Below are 18,289 nucleotides of genomic sequence, written 5' to 3'. Positions count from 1 at the left end.
GAAGAGTCAACCATGGTTAAATGTCTCAATCAACCTTGACTTAAATAACGGTCTGCGACTTCGTGAAAATTAACGCACTGATACAAACATCAGCGCTTTTATTATCTATCTCGCACATGCGAAATTATTTATTTATTTTATTTTCATTACATTTTATATATTAATAAGCGGGCATATTGCTTAGTGCTTTCTTTTTATAACCAAATTAAATAAACAGTATTATATATTATTTACAAAAATCCTACTTAGTAACAATACAAAAATAAGCTAAAAATATTTTATAACAATTATTAGTATTGAACTTAATAGGTTAACTTTGTATTGACCACATAACACTTTCGCCATCTTTAAGAAAAACATCTTAATGGTACAGTGTAAATGTTTTCACATAAAAATCTAAAATTTAGAAAGTGTTGATGTTGTAGAAAAGAAGATAAAAAAATCATAACGACAGGTTGATCTGTCCTCCAACATAAAATATAATCATTGCATCTAGGCAAATTTATATTTTCAAAACCCTATTTCATGAAACTTTTTTTCTTAATTTGTCCAAACACACATCTAGGTATTACGTATATCCATATTGAAAATTTAAACAAGACATCAAAAACAACCCCCGAATCCTCTATTCTTCTAATCAATTTTAATGCTAGAAAAACTCAATCTAAAAATAATAATTTTAAGGTGTTTTCTCTGTAACTTTGTATTTATAATATTTTTTTATAGCATAATCCAATAACTCGTCTTATTCCATCTGTGATACGTACCCACCTAGTATATATCCAAAGCCATTTAGAATTTGGAAGTTACAAAACTATGTTCTTAGCTAGTTTTAAACATGCATGTGGTTTTTTTTTTTTAAGAATTATTTTGGTTCTTGTTATTTACCCAAACATTTCAATTATGGTGGCCATTTTTAACGAGTTGTAAATAACTCGTAAAATGGGAATCAAGTTGTGGTAGAGCGGGGTGCGAACCTCGAACCTTTGATCCGTAAGTCCACAATACTAGCCACCAGACCACAAGCCGGTTAAATATTATAATTCAAGTATATACGCACTAACTAATAAATAATATTCTTCAGAATTCGTAATACTAAGAAGTTGCATAAAACAGGGTACATTATTGATAACAATAAAAACCAAAATTTTAAACAAAATACAAAAATTTTATAAAATATTTTAATAATCAAATGAATATAAAACAATATATATATATAGCAAAAATCAAAATATAGGTACCTATCGATAGTTTTTTTTCAAAAATTAATATTTTTATGGGATTAAATAATACAAGGATAATTAAAAATTACCAATCTCTCAATTACGTTGTTTTTTTTATAGATAAAATAAACCTTACAGCATGTAAAATATATTTATACTATAAAACTTATTACCACAAATTCGAGTGGTTAAGTCCTGATTTTCGGAAAAACTTTTCCGGCCAGACCGGAAATATGGTAAGATAAGACTTTCGGTTTTTAATCTTTACCAATATTTCCGTTCACCGTACCCCTTACAAACGTGCAAAATTAACCTTAACCATTAATACCTACCTATATATTGCCAAAAAAAGAATCAAAGAACAATAATTATAACGTCGAATTAAAATTAAATAACATAATAGTTTGAAGGTGACTGATCAATAAACTTTTATAATCATGCAAAGTATGAAAATAGCAAGTATTGGAATTCTTATTTTTATACAAGCACTATTTTACATAATCATATATATGTTAGAATTTATTCTAGTCTGTTGCCGGATATAATGACAAAAATAAGCAACAAACAGGATCGTGCAATAAAATGTAGGTTTAATAAAATAATTGATACAGACTCTTAATTTTAATCTAGTCAGTACTCAGTACCTATATTTAAATTAACAAGTACTAAAAATAGAAAATTTATACCTTCAAATAATGTTTCGTTAATGTTTAAATTTTTTGGTGTTGATAGTGGATAATATGAAAATAAATTAAACATTTATGAAAGGATTGCGTAGGTATATTCAGAACAAGGTCGAAATTTAGTCAAAATAATGAAAGTCGTTCTAGTGAATAAAAATGTCTTGATTGGACGAATAATGTTAGTCAATTAGTTTGGATTATTTCAATAACATGCACAATAATATTATGACGATATTTAAATTTAGATATACTGCCACTTTTGGCGATCTTCCAAAAAGCTTATACCTAAATATTTTTAGACTAAGATGTCATATTAACTACTAAGTTATTTTCGTATAAAAACAAACATCGAAAAAAATGTTTTTACTGTTTCTGATTGAGAATCGATAAAATATAATACTAACATTTAAAGATTTACGCGCTGAATCTGGAGTGGAAAACATCTTGTTGAATGCCACTAAAGCAATGGCCTAGATTAAACAAAGTTTTAAAAATGATTTATCTAATCTTATACTACGCATAAAAAGATAAATTCATGGGTATCTTTACGGATTTGAAGATGTTTTAAATTTTAACATTTTAAAGGATTATTCTTTACAAACGGCTAAATTCATTTATATGCAATTGTTAAACATCCATATTTTCATATTTAAAAAAATGTTTACATATCCAAACAATTTAAAACAGTGTCAAAAAAAGTGTTTGTTTATTATTTTTTATATATTTCGTTTTCAAAAAAGACTTGATTAACTTGTATTGAATTTTTTTTTAACTTTTATTTTATTGATATTTTTAAGATTTTTTTTGATGTAAACATTTATTATATTGTGTTACAAAAGTGTTCAAAAAAAGAAATCCCTGCAAAAAAACTGCTTTTGCAGTTTGGCGGGAATTTAAAAAAAAAAAAATTGTTTAGAATTTAAAAAAGAAAAATAAATAAAAAATAAAAAAAAATAGAAGTCATTCACAAGCAAGTTTCTACAGCCGTCTGTTAGATGTGAGTGTATAAAATAAATATGTACTATATCTTTAAACCTATAAGTTCCATTATTCTTGAATATCGGTAGTCAGATGGCAGAAGAGACAATCTGTAATTTTCAAAAATGTTCAGGAGAGCTAAAATACAACTCAATTTCAAGACTTCAATCCCCAAACTAAAATATTTTAGTGCTGCTGTTCAATGATGAATTACCATTCTAAATTACGGTGTTTTTTTTATTTTTATTTCATATGTATTTACCGAAATATTGATAAAAACTTTTGAAAACTAAAAAACAGGAAAAAATACAGATGGTCCCTTCTGCCATCTGACTACCGATATATATTTTACACTCCCATAAAAAAACGGATCTTATACTTTTATACTCGCTATAAATACTATAAGGAATACTTCAAGAATAAATATATACACGATATTGATTTAAGTTCTGGATTAATGTGACAAGTTGGCTGGCAAAGGAAATTCAAGTCGCAACTAAGTTTAGCTTATTTTGTATTCACATCGATACTGGTGGCAAAACGTGACTTTCTGCACCAGTTTGTAAATGACAACAGCATTTAAATGAAAATTAGGTATCTGAGAAAATAATGAAGTGCGTATACTGCTTACCCACTTTGTAAATAAAACTGGTCACAACTCGCAACTAGAAATATCGGTTGTATCGATGATCATTGTTAATAAAAAGCGTCTAATTTATTTATTTTTTTACATATTTATTACAGCAATTTACAAGTAATTATTTATCCAACAAATTAATTCAGTAGTAAAAGTAAACATATATATTTTTTATTTTTGCTGTTGGTTCATCTAAACTGCCTAACTAGGGATAGCTTCCCCGTTCTAAGGCAGTAAATTATGTATTTTATAATGATATTTAAAAGTAATTACAGTTTTATCATAATGTGTGCTTTTTCAGTCTTAAAGGTAAACAATGAATATCCAGAGAAAACATAAATAATACCAAAATCTCTATATCCTAAGTCCGAAGTCATTACTAGTAAAACAACCAACCAGTTTACGTCCTTCTACATCGGACAACAATTTCTCTGACTCCCTCCGACCAATATGGATTAAAAATGCAGTCAACACCTTCCTCAGCCTGGTAATCCCACCACATTTCCACGAAACTGGGACAAGGTTATATACCCTCGGGCCTATATAATATTGCTGCCTTTGAGCCAAAAAAGTATTGACTCCTCTCTGTAGAATCAGATCCTTATTGGAGTGTCTAGTATTATGAATATGACAATCTCTTGCATATTTTTCCCTGTTGAGATGTGTGACCGCTACTGACCTCAATATATACTGTTGACGAATATCCAGCACTTGAAATTCTTTGAAGAGCGAATCACTCGGGTATCGGTATGGTTTTTTTAATATAACTCTTAACACTGATTTTTGAGCTATAGCTGCTGAAGCCATAGTCGTTTTAGTGCAGCTTCCCCAGCCAATCAGACCATACGTCAGTATTGAATTTACCAATCCATAGTACAATTGTTTTAGTTCTTTAATCTTTAGTATATTTCTTAAAGGTATGATAAAATGAATCAAACGGATTATGTTTTAAAGCACTATAATACCGTTAAGGAAAAAATAATAACTAAGAAAGCGGTAAAAATAATTCTGCATGTTTATTTTTAAAAGTACACACGCATTTAAATCATTTACATTCGTTGCTATTGGATACATAATACAATAATACTATGGCCTAGAAATATTCAATTTTTAAAAAAACAATCGATTGGCACATATGGACCTAACACAATCGCAACACAATTTGATGGAATATAAGAAAATAATAAAAAGACTTTTTTTTTAATTGTTCATTATTTTACTTTCATTTCTTTATTAACTCCTAAAAGGGCCTTTACATATACAGGGGTTGCAAACAATTTACAAATATAATAATACAATTTAAAATGAATATATATATATATATATATATATATATATATATATATATATACAAAAAACAAATGAAAATAATAGTAACTAAATTATTATTTTTTTTAAATTTAAGATCATTAACATAATATTCATTATTGGCTCTTGAAGTTTGATAAAGTTATAGAAAATGCATTTATTTTTTGGTTATCAGTGTATTTCTTAAAATGTTATTAAGTTAAATCTGTCGATATTACATTATAATATATATAATGAAAAGAAACTTAATATTATCACGTTTTACTAATGGTCAATAACGTTACTAGTTAAATATTTTTTTAAATAAACTAATTAATAATAAAATAATAAACTAACTAAATACTCGTAGTTAGTTTAATAACACTGGCCAACAATGAAAATGTTTCGGGCTCAAAAATAGCTTATACTTATATATTTCCACCGGCTGAATTCAAAAATCATCATAAAAATGACCGATTAGCTCATGATTAGGAGATACAGTAACATGTCATTTTGTTTTAGTTTACATTGTCCGTTTGGGGGAGGCTATTCGTAGACTCCTCCAAACTTAGTTTAAAAGCTGAAAAACCTCAAAATGGCAATAGTCGTCTTCTTTCTATTCCTATTAGACGTGCAGTTCGCATGAAGGAAACTTATGCAAAGACAGCCCTCCTCGACTCGATTAAATATGCTGAACACAAGTGGACAATCTGTGGCGGTATAAGTCATCGCTGTATTTTAGGAATGCACAAAAATCTGATGCTTTTTATGTAAATACATATGTGGGACAGTGGGGATAGGGAATCACGTTATATTCAATCAAACTGGCCTGTGAAAAATCATAACTCTTGGGAGATGAATGTCGTTGCCAAGCCTCGCATACACTCAAAACTATTTTTTTTCATCCTATCATACAAAGCTGGGTTTAACGAAAAAAAAATCCAAAGGTATGAACCAAGGACAAGCCTTTAATTATTTAAGATAAAAAAATCCTAATGTAAATGATGCAAGAGTTAAGAAAAGTATTTGTGTTGGGCAACAAATTTGACAACTTGCCAACAAGGATCCTGCGTTTGATCGAGTTTTAGCGGGGAAAGATAAAGAAGCTTTGGAAGTCTTAAAAGGAAATTCATGGATTTTTAGGCAACACGAGATATTATGAGTTATCATGTTAACTACACTCAGTTGATGACAGTACTTCTGCTAAAATTCCACCAGTTCAGATTCAATAAGTCCCTTAAAATGTTTTTTCTCCACTCCCACGGAGACTTTTTCCCTCCTAGTTGTGGGGCTGTCAGTTATGAACATGGAAAACAATTCCATTAGGATATTTATATAATACAAAGACAACGGGACCATTAGAATGAAGTAGTGCTTGCGAATTACTGCTACTTTGCGTGTAAGGATGCCCCGGAACTCACTTACAAGAGGAAAGCCAAAATACAATATGTAGCCATTGCATGATTCTCTTCAGACCCGACCGCCTGCCAAGTATTTTTCCATCAATTTATAACTCTTCGAATGTAACTATCATAAAAAAAATCAAATGGACATTGTTGTCCGCATATGTAATTAAAATGTATAGTTTTCTTTTTATTCGTTAAACTAAAATACTTCCACCTATTGTACATCACAGAAACAAGAGGAAATTATTTATTGTCATATTCGTTTTTCTCAGCCGAAAATTAGTCAAAATTTACTCATAAAGTGAAGGTAATAAAATAAATAGTAAAAATTGTTGGCAAGTGTAATTTGTACATAATTGGTTAAAGACCAACTCGTCGGAATATGAAAATACAACCAAAAAAAAACACCTGAAAGCCATTTACACGTATTGTACCCCATGTTACGTCTTTTAAGGTCAAAGTAGCTACTTGAAATTATTATTCTTGGGTCAAGCAGCTTACTGTTTCCTTAAACTATCAACGATAATTGGATAAACAACTAAAGAACAATACTATTTTATCATAAGGTGAACACACATAGTTATGATTTTATGCTTCTGTAAATTGGAAAGGCTGCGATAGGCAGTAGGTACACGTAGAAACGTAAACAGTACCCTAATACAAGCGTCCCAGAGGCAAAGGAGAAATGGATAGATTGTGCGAAGGAGCACTGGAACAAGGTAGGAAAATACAGAAACTGGAGAAGGATGGCCAGACAGAAGCCGACGGAGAATACTGACAACATACATTTATTACATACATACATTTCTTCCTACCTCTAATGAATAAACTAAGACCCAAAGCATTGAAATCCTTCTACTTTGCACTGGCAAACTCTATCATGACGTATGGTGTAATTGCTTGGGGTAGCTGTACCAAGACAGAGTTGGACCCAGCAGCAAAAGCACAAAAGTCATTGATAAGAACCATTCTGAAAAAGCCTTACAGGTATTAGAGTGATTATTTATTCAAGAAGTTTGCAGTGCTTGATATCAGACAGGAATATTTACTGAGGGCAGTGGTGGTCACTTACACTAACAGAAATACACGCCCATCAGATTCCCATCATTATGAGACTCAGAGTTCCGGTAGCTAGTAGTAATGGATAGAACTTTTTTAGCACAGAGACGATACTACGTAGGACAAAAGTTATATAATATTATGCCGGAACCATGGAAATGTTGTAAGAGCCATAAGCTAAAGAAGTTACTGACTACTTTCCTCAGTGAAATTGGTCGCAGAGAGTCTAAGGGGTTGATGGTGGCTGTTAGATGACCAGCACATGTTTTTATTTGAATTGTAAATATATCATTTTTGTTGATTGAATTTTTGGAGATCCTCATCACTTTTTTCCCTGTTTTTACAACGTTTTTTAAAAATGTTTTTTTTTAAACTATGTATACATTTTTATATTATAATATATTGTACTATGTATTTTGTTTTTACTATGCATTTTACTGGGATTTTAAATATGTTTTTTTACTGTGTCTTTTACATAATATTTTGCTGGTTTTTTAACTATGTATTCAACTATGTTTTTGACTATATTGTTACTATGTCTACCACTATTTTTATTTTTTTCTATGTATTAATTTTAAAAAAAATCTATACTTTTTTTACTGTTTTAGAACGGGGTAAATAACCCTAGTTAGAAAGTCAAAGCATCTTTTTAAAAATGTGTAATTTTGTGTATATAATACTAAATAAATAAATAAACGTTAAAAAATATCTGGTCTTCGATATTATTCATACGATACATTAACTAAGTGTACTTTTCTGATTTCTATAAATGTCATGCTGAAGATGACTAAAAATATATTAAATTTCTAAGGTATCTTAACTTAAAAGTACGGATAATATTCGCGGTTGTTGTACGCGACCCGCAAGGGGCTACTGGCTTCTGGATATGCTTGATTATAGGCGCAGAAAAGATAATTCAGGCTTTAGTATTTACAAGAAATTGAGAGATTTATACTATCGACATATGTAACAACCAATATGGAAAATATTTTGGAGAAGGGAATTTGGAAGACTTCAAGCATTTGGACATAATCAAAATATTGCTGATGAATAAAAGTAGAGATGTTTTGACACGCATGTACAAGGGAACACGATGGAACGGAGGAAATTTCCCTGATGGACTATCTCAGGCCTGGACCCTTTTATTATTTCCAGTTGCTAATGATAAAGCCAATAGAAAGGGCAACGTGAATTCAAAAGCATCTTTTCAGATATCCACATCTCAGTTTACTAAAAGAAACTTTGACTTTAATATTGCGGGGTGCTTAGTTAGAAATATATATTGTGTAATGTACCTACATGATATTGAAATTAAATCACGTATTGAAAATTTATTTTATTTTACGATGTTATTCACTAGTTAAAAGGCGGAACCAAACACTACATATATTTTGATTGCTAGAACAATATGCAATAAAATGAGGAAAAATTATTAATAGGTACATTGAAACAGAATAAATAATGATTTTCAAACTATAAAAAACATTTTTTTATTTTGTACATGCTCAATATAAAAACAATAACAGACGTTAAAAACGATAAAAACACTGTAACAGTCTAATAATACTCGACCCGCTTATAGACAGGGGAGACCGGGGTTAGTAGACAATAGGCCTTAGTAGACTCATCGGTGATAACTCTTCCGGTTCTCAACAGAAGGCGTTCTAAGTCTTTCCCGTCTGGAACGTGGCCGGTGCGGATAGGTATTTGTGTTCCTTTGGATCGCAACGCATGAATCGATGAAATTTTACTTCGTTGAGTAACTTTTTTAGTTCTATTTCATTATTTTTTACTATCCCTTAAGTAAACAAAATCATATATACGTATAGCGAATGCTAATTTTGCATCTTTCGTGGGCGAATAGGGGTAGTTGTTTTTCTTGTCGGACCAGTCGTTTACTGGAAATAATGCTTTCAAATGAAAACTGACGACTTAGGCTAGTCAACTCAGCGGCATTAGGGTTACTCGACTCACCTAATTTGGGAACCAATGCATAATAGTAACGAAGGGGGGCGCGGGTGGGGAGTGTCATATTCATATTGCAAGCCCGTATTACACGTCGTGCTCTCAACACACTTACTCCAAATAAATATTAATATTTTTAATAAATAACATATTTAGTGAACATTGACAGTAACTTTAGTTTTTATTGTTTCGCATAGTAACAAAACAAGTTCCATATATATTTCATGCCTTGTATATGTACGGAGAAAAAGAAATTATAAAATATACATACAAAGATGATTATTTTACGAATAGGTAGATGAAATTCAAATGGAAACAAAGGGAAAAAATTAAATTATCAATAATTTGAAAACACTCACAAAGTGTTAAGACATAAATAAAAAAAGATAAAGAAAAATATTTAGCATGGGACAAAAGATTAAATATTGAATTAGTATTATAAAATTATACGCACTAAGTCAAAATAAACATTGAAAAAATTAAATAATTGGCCATTACTCGGATAGCGTATTCGAATCACTGCTTGAATTTTTACTACTGTTATCTGACCCGGGGGCAATGTTTATAATTAAATTATCCATAGATGAGTCAATTCTCAGATCGCTACTTTTATAAGCTTCTTCAATAGTTTTCACGTGACTACATTTTTTCCATTTCTTAGTTATTTTATGTTTTTCAGCCAAAGACTCAGTGTTAATTGATTCTTCGGCCAGCCTACCTTTAATATCCCCCAAACCTACGGGATTAAAATCTGCATGGTAAGGTCAAAGTCATAAAATATCATGATTGTGTGGTTTTAAAATGTCACCTATTTTATATCATTTTTCTGTGCAGTTTTTGCAAGTACGCAAATGAGTTTTTAAAAATATTTTCTTTAAACGGTATATTATTTATGGTAAGTCAGTCCCTAATTTGTTGTTTTGAATTTACGGTTGATTGAAAAAAAATGTAAATTGGCATACATATTACAATTTGGAAATTGCCCTCCTAAGAGTAATCCCACTGTCATGAAATATATCGACATCCGAGGCGATACGATTGAATAACACGATTGCTCTACCTACCGGCATAACCATTGGCAGGTTGGTTCTGCATCGTGGTAGGTAGAACAACCTGTGTATATATCACACTCTTTTGAGCCGCCTGGAGTTTTTTCACTGTAGGAATATTTTTTCTCATTGTATAGAATACGTGGACTTTTCGTCGTATTGCTCCCTTACAAAAATTGTCCACAATAATGTTATTCTTCTGTGGAACTTGCTTCCCTTTTGTAGTTGAAAATAATGCACTTTCTGTCGTAGTTTTCGGCATTTTTACTTAACGTAATATTCTTTGGATACTGCTAGCAGATACGACGGTTGCCTCGCTTGCAGATTAAATAACATTATATATAAATATTTAATTTTACGAGACTTTAAATGTTCAGAAATATGAAAAACTATTTCCCTCGCTTGCCCACGTAATGGCCTTCCAGAATGACCGGAACGAGAAGTGGTCGGTTTATCCATTTGACAACAAAAAATATCGTGTAATGCGGGCTTTAAGCGTCGTGGGACAGGACTGTCGATTGCGAATGCTAGCGAACTACTAAATAAGCCCATCCTGCGCGTGGCAAGAGACATGCGTCTGCGCAGTTTTTTTTCCGGAAAGTCAATAGTAATATGAAAAATTATTTAGTCACATGACATCATTTGCGACAAAACATATTAGCTGGTAAAAATAATTAAAAGTGATTAAAGCTGACACACGTGTTTAACTTATAATAGAAATTCAAATTACCTATGAATAACATCCGAAGACAACCTCTAAATAATATGAATTACTATACATAATTACGCACCATTCTTTTTAAGTTACATACAAGAATAGGATGGAAATAATTATACATATTATGTTTAAGAATAGCGGTTTCGCAAAAAACATTCCATTCAAGTACAAAGAAAATAATGCTCTAATATCCAACATACATTTTTTTAAACTTTTGAATAAATCAATATAATCGGTATAGACAGTTAATATAATCAGTGACCATCATCAAATCTACGGACAGTATTTGAAATGCAAATTATTATGTTGTAGACACGACGCCATCAACACTGACATTGGGCGACCCTCCAGCTACCGGCCACTGGCCACTGACGGTCCCTGGTCCGGACAACTACATACATACATATTTACACTATTCAATATTCAGATACAAGCCTTTTAGGCAAAAACGAGAACATTTAAGGCAAAAACTGTCTGCACTGGATAGGATTGTGTTCTTATGATGTTCGGGCCAAAACTAAATTTATCAATATTTATTTTATTAAATAATATATTTTTTAAAGAATGCATTCATCATAATCACTAACAACTTCGTTTAAAAGATGTGGCGGGTTAAAATAATGCATTACAAAGAACACTTTTACTATTTATTTTTGTATATCGACTAGTAATTTCGGATAGTTTGCACTGTCTTACAACATGTGCATTTATTTCAAAACTGTCGTATGTGGTGAATTATTGTTATATGCCATTTTAAGTGTTTTCTACTGGACTTGAGATATTTATTTTACTGTGAACTTTGTACCTTTGTATTTTTAAAATTAAAATAAATATAATGTATATAAACTTTTATAAATAAACAACTAAAACAGTGTAAGTCACTCTCCAAGTACAAGAGTTAGTCTCTTTTTTGGAGAGTTTTTTTTTTTAAAGAAATGTTAGCGTTCTTTTAATTTTTTTGTTTTTTTTTATTTATGTAACTTTTTGTACATAATGTTATTTGTACATTGGCGGGCTTATTGCCAAATGGCAATTTCTTCCAACCAACCAATAAAATAAAAGTTTTATTTTTATAATTCAAGTTACAGAACATATTCAAAAAAAAGATTAAAAAGCTGAAAGTATATAAAAATAGAAATAAACGTATTTGTTTATAAATTACCTTAAATCAAAACTATTACTCAATGGGAAAAAGGAAAAAAAAGAAAGAGGAAAAAGGAAAGGAGGAGAGATTAAGGAAGAGAAAGGAGATGTTTCTTCAGACGTGATTTAAACAGAGATAATGTAGTAACATCTTTGATGGTGGATGGGAGATGATTCCACAGTCGAGATATTACCCAAATATTTCAATTTTGGTGACCATTTTCAACGAGTTGTAAATAACTCACTATTAGAAAATGGAAATCAAGTTGGGGTAGAGTGAGGTTAGAACCTCGGACCTCCGATCCGTGAGTCCGCAACACTAGCCACGGGACCACAACCCGATTCATTACAGTGATAACATTTACTAGATGTATCTGAGACATATCGAGAGAGCCGGATTTGTAATAAGTAGATAGAGATGGCCAACCATCGTCAAACGGCGTCGCTTGTTTTACTTATCTTTGGTTCCTATAAGTAGAATATTTGTTTATAATCTGTTTTTTTTTATGAATGTGTAAGGCAAAATAAATAAATACATATTCTGCACCTCAATAAAGAAATAAAATCTTACCTTTGTGCAAAAAGCGCAGCCGCAGTGGTGGATGATAGCCGCGTGGCGGCGAGGTACTTCCTCCAGGCAAAGTTTGCACAGGAGAGCCGGCTCGCCAGGCACTGCCACGAAGCCGGAGGCGGCCAAGGAGTAGCGAGAGCCTCCCGCCGCGAGGGAAAGGAGGCTCGAGCAGCGGGAACACACGCGCAGTCGATTGACGGGCCGCTGCGGTTCCCCGCCACTCAGCGCCGCCATGGTCTCGCACTTGCGGAGCGCCGGGCGCGCGGGCAGCAGCGGCGCGCCATTCTCCTCCAGCAGCGTGGCGGCCGAGCGCGCCAGCCCGCCGCGGCGAAGCGGGATGACAGCGGCCGACAGGCGCGGCAGCACGTTGAGGCTGAGCGCGCTGGCGGACAAGCGCGGCGAGGCGAGCGGCCGCGCGCGCTTCCGCGCCTCTGCGCGCCGCCGCGCCCCGCCGCCGCCATCCGGGCTAGCGCTGCCGGCTGCGGCAGCCACTGTCGACAATGCGGGCGTTTTCTGCGAAACACAATGCGTTACTTATGCTATTTTGTAAAATCAAGTTGAAAATACAAAAAAGTGCCATTTGTTTTGTACGAACAAATGGAACGATCGTGTAAAATATGTATCCTATGGCGTATATCCATAATTTACGTGATATTTTAATGTTAAGGTTACAATGCTTATACTAAGAGAGAAAAATAAAATAAATCACTTAAATTTTACCCAAAAAAAACGACGCGACGGTTCAAACAATATGGGCCTTACTTGTTGACTTGGTAAAAAATTACGCCTAGACATATTGGTAAAATAAAAACTGGAATACCATCATTATTCTACCAATAAAAAGAGGATGGTATTCCCATCCTTATTCTACCACTATGCCACATGGGGCTCAAAAGATAAACTACAATTCGCCGAAGACAAAACCAACGCGATGTTTATAACCAGAAAAAAGGACTGTCAGCTAGCCATTCACATGACCGGAGTCTAGTTGAACAATGTAGACCACTTTAGGGTTTTGGCTCTTACCATAGATCGCAACCTAAATTGGTCCAAACACGTTGACAGTGTTTGTAAAAAAGCCACAGGCATTACAAACAAACTTGTGAGAGCAGCCAAACCCACATGGGGTGCGTCGCCGGAGGTTATGCAGCATATATACGTAGGCGCTGTAGAGCCTCAGATTACGTACGCTTCAAGCGTGTGGGTGGACGCGGTCAACAGGAAAATCAACCGGAAGAAACTGAACTCTATCCAACGACAAATAGCCATCAGGTAATGCAAGGGATACAGAACAATCTTATCAAACTATTTTTCCATGCCTATGATTTCAGTAGAATGCAGAAAGCTGGCTACGAGCTCACCCAGATCGCCGTGCGCCATGCGCCGTCCAGCGAAGCCCCGGCGGCCATTTGGCCTACATCATATTCTATTCATAATGTAATAAAAAAAACTCTTAAAAAAAACCTGGGTTGGTATACCGACCGCATTTCCAGCGCGCTATAACGCGTATTTAGTACGTAAAAACGCGCTATACCGCTCTGTAATTGCGTTCGGAATATCAGTCCTGGGCCTCGATTACAATGGGAAGTTAACATTTATCTTCAATTTTATCTACAAAGTAAAATTAAGTTTTCTGTATTAAAATATATACTTAACTTGCTATCTTATTTCAGTTATATGTACATTTATTACTTGTTACTATATTATTATTATTACCATACCTTTGTGTAAATATTATTCAGTCCCAAAATGAGTTTGTTGTAACTCTTGGGAGTACAAAAAAAATGTATAATTTAATTTTTTTTTAAAGTAGAATATGCATGCATTTTTTTATTTCAAAAATGTTTAATTATAGGTTACCGATGAAAATACTTTAAATGTTCGTGCAAATATACTCATTTTTGTACACGAATATAGGTTTTTCTTTATAGACAGTCGAAGATACCTGTTAACTTCCCATTGTAATCGGGGCCCAGAGAAAATGTTTTTTTAGATATGTATAGAATTTTAAAAAAGCGTGTACCTATTATGAAATTTATTCATAAAAAAATAAAAATATTTTTTTTGTAAAGTTACTTAATCACAAAAATAAAAAGGCTTGTAAAAAAGAAAACTTACATCAGTCAGGGTTTTTTCGGAGGATAAATGTTTGTCTTCCGCGAGGGTACCGTCTTCCGCGAGGGTACCGTATCCCGCGTACCAGGTGCGGCACAGCCTTCCTCCAGCGCGCTCAGCCGCCCATAGCGGGGCCCAGGTCGGGCCCCCCGCGCCGCCCGCGCCTCCCGCGTCCGCCGGAGAGCTGCGGCAGCGCGACTCTCGCGCCCCCGCGCGCTGCCGAAGTTGGACACTCTCACACGCCGAGCGAGCCTTGCCGCATTCAGCCTCCCGAGAGAACTCCCGAACTCCAGATTTCCCGGCGACGGGGGTACCGTTCTCTTGTTTAGGAAACCCGGCGAACAACTTTATCCCGAATCTGCGCCTTTTCTCACTGTCCACAGGACGTACTTCGCCGGGAGGTTCACTGACCGAACACGAGACACTAGGTTTCGAACGAATTTTAAATATTTCACAACCCTCGTCGGCTAGGTGAACTTTCCTAGTTATCACACTCGCGAACCGTTCCTCGACTATTTTCGCTACGATTTCGCCGTCACATCTCTGGTCGAAGGAATAAGATTTTTTCACTTTGTCGAGCACGCATTGGGCGTCGAATATCTTCCGCTGCGGAAACTCCAACGACCGGCGGTTGAGTCTTTTGTCGGAGTCAGAGGCAGCGGGCGAGACCGCGCGCGCGTCGCTCCGCTTCATGGCGCTGGCTCACGATGGCCGAGGACACAGGCCGGCTGCTCACAGGCCGCGGCATCTGCAGCATGGCGAGGGCGAGGGACGCGGACAGGGGTGGAGGCGATGCAAACGCCTGTAAGCCGGAGTTATCACGTTTTATACATAATGTTCAAGTACGAGGAGATATTCGTAATCAAATTATCATCCCCATTCAAGGAGACTAAATATTTGTAGTGAATAATCTACCATATTGTTTCAAATGAGGCTCGACACCACGGAAGCCACTGAAATAGGCAGATCTTTAGCAAAAAAAGGGTGATGTGATATGTAAATGGTTGACGAGATGTTTTGTGTCGAATGAACCAGCTGCTCGTGTGATAAAATGTAAGAATTTTGTTATATCGATTCCTTGAAGGAACTCTCGACATCGTGGAACACATCCGACCGATAATATTAAGCAAAGAAATCGCTATACCTACGGGTATAACTATTGGCAGGTTGGTTCCGCATCGTGGTAGATAAAAAATATTCAGTTGTGCTCGATATTCACACGAAAGTAAAACCTACTTACTGAAATTAGACCCGCCCTAAGTTTGTGGTAAATATGTATATTACCACCTTAAATTAATATATTATGCTAACTCTGTAATAGTACATATACTATGTATAGTGCATACGAGTGTTAAAATCTGATACGATGCTAGATAGAAAATTTTATAAGCTGTTTTTTTGTGTGATCTTCTTGTAGGTAATTGTACCTATATATATATATATAAGAAAAATTTTGTCAATACAAAATTTTTATATTCCTATCGTATTAATTATTGTGTGTATTTGTAGTTTGACTATTGTTTTGTGGACATTTATTTATAAAATACGCCACTACAATTTTAGTTGCAAGCCATTTGATTATAGTAATTTATTTATTTAAAGACATTTATATATTTATTATAACTTGTGACAAACATGAAGAACATTTTATAGAAGGAATATAAAAGTATAGGCTTTTACAGAGCTTATAATTTCCTGTTGTTGACTGGTTAAAATCTTTTATTTTGATAAAAAAAAAACATTTTCCACAAATACTTTTAACACATGGCTAAAGTTAGTAAAAAATACTGGATTTATAAAACAAAAAAACTCACCATCCTAAATGATCCGATGGAAATTCCGCTGAATAAAAAGTTCGGACAACCTGGAAAAAAAGAAACGAATTATTAAAAATAAAACGAACGACGGCTTTATATGTACATTTCAAAGAATTCCAGGGATGTTGAAAAATCAAAGAACTTAGGGACAAGAAATTGACGTAGGAAGAGGCGAAAGGTTCACCCAGAGGCGTCTGGTAATGTCCACATGCTCTACTTATGAGCGAATGTAGAAATTAAAAAAAGAAATTAGCTAAACATTTTAATGTAAGACAACGTAAGAGACCCATATAAAAAACATGAAAATATAAAGTAAACTTAAATAATTATAAAACATATTTAATGTTACAAAACGTACTTATAAGAGGACTGATTTTATTAGATGAGTAAAACTTGTTTACTTAGGTTCGTGGAAACAGAAATTAAGATAAAAATCCACTTTAATTAGAGGTCTTATTTAATTAGTGGACAGATAGATAATCAGTAGAAAAATAGTTGCATTTAAATAAATAATAAAGTTTAAAAAAATAGATTGTTTTGAATTATATTGCAAATATTAAAAAAATCAATCACAAAAAAGCACGTTAGATATTGTTGAAAAATATACATCGGCTACATTTTCAATCTTAAGTATTATTAAATTTAACGTGATACTTGAGCATAACACAATAAGAATAATATCACTTGGTCTCAATGACGTATAATTACGCCAATGCTTGGTCCATGTACTTTTTTACAATTTACAATTTCATATTATTTGAACTACAAACGTTTTTAAATATATATATTTATTTATTTATACTTTTACATTGTTTGTATTCTTTTTTTATACAGAATAATGTTTCCTCACTGGGGGGGGGGGGTGTCCCGTGCCGAGGGAAACATTTTACAAAATGTGAAACATGCCTTAAATTAGTTATTTAACAAAGTTAACATAATAATAATAATAAAGAAACGTAATTAATCTAATTAACCTAATTATCATTGTCATAATAAACAATATAAACTAAAATAATCATAAAAAAACCTAACCAATTCATTTAGACCAATATACCTAATTTCACTAACAGTACACATATTTTACCTTTTTGGCTTGATCCACTCATCGATCCGTGTGCAACCTACCTCCACTATCCATTTCTTAATAGCAATTTTATACTGTGAGTACTTACTAATTGTCCTTATGGATAATGGAAGTAGATTGTACACTTTAACCGAGTAGTACGCCAATCCTCTTTGACCGAAGGTTGTATTAAATTTTTTTTTCGCGGCATTAGGGTGGAGTATCTAGTAACTTTTTGTAACGGAGGTAGAGAATAATGCTTATGTGCGTATAGTAACAGAGATTTGCATAAAGTTGTTTTATAGATTTTACATTAAGATTTTCGAATATACCGAGGGAACTAGTTCTGATTGGGACTCTTAAGATAATTTTTATTTAAGCTTTTTGTGCAATTATTATTTGTTTGATCAGTGTGTCATTTGCACATCCCCATCCAATTATACCATATTCCAAAACTGATTGAGTTATTGCGTAATATATTTTTACAAGTTCTTTTAGGCTAATTATATTTCTTATAGTTTAAAAAAAGTTTATATACAGCTATCTTAATTTTAGACTACCGGTTTTAAAGTATT

At 33.4% G+C, this 18,289-nt stretch overlaps 1 protein-coding gene across 1 annotated transcript in view; it reads right to left on the bottom strand.

Annotated features, from left to right (window-relative positions):
* Positions 1-16,703, bottom strand: part of LOC148285001 (uncharacterized) — an 86,869-nt gene extending 70,166 nt beyond the window's left edge. The window contains exons 1-3 of the mRNA XM_088231585.1: positions 16,649-16,703; positions 14,838-15,636; positions 12,720-13,232 (exon numbers count right to left, since the gene is read on the bottom strand). Coding sequence (XP_088087711.1) covers positions 12,720-13,232; positions 14,838-15,527 — 1,203 coding nt within the window. The 5' untranslated portion in view covers positions 15,528-15,636; positions 16,649-16,703. The remainder of the gene's footprint in view (positions 1-12,719; positions 13,233-14,837; positions 15,637-16,648) is intronic.
* Between the last annotated feature and the right edge of the window lie 1,586 nt (positions 16,704-18,289).

This window comes from Micrasema longulum, unplaced genomic scaffold (genome assembly GCF_059751315.1).
Source record: "Micrasema longulum isolate JH-2025_06_02 unplaced genomic scaffold, ASM5975131v1 h1tg000070l, whole genome shotgun sequence".
Taxonomy (NCBI): Eukaryota; Metazoa; Arthropoda; class Insecta; order Trichoptera; family Brachycentridae; genus Micrasema; species Micrasema longulum.
Note: the sequence above shows the minus strand (reverse complement) of the source record. Positions and strands in the feature narration are given on the sequence as shown.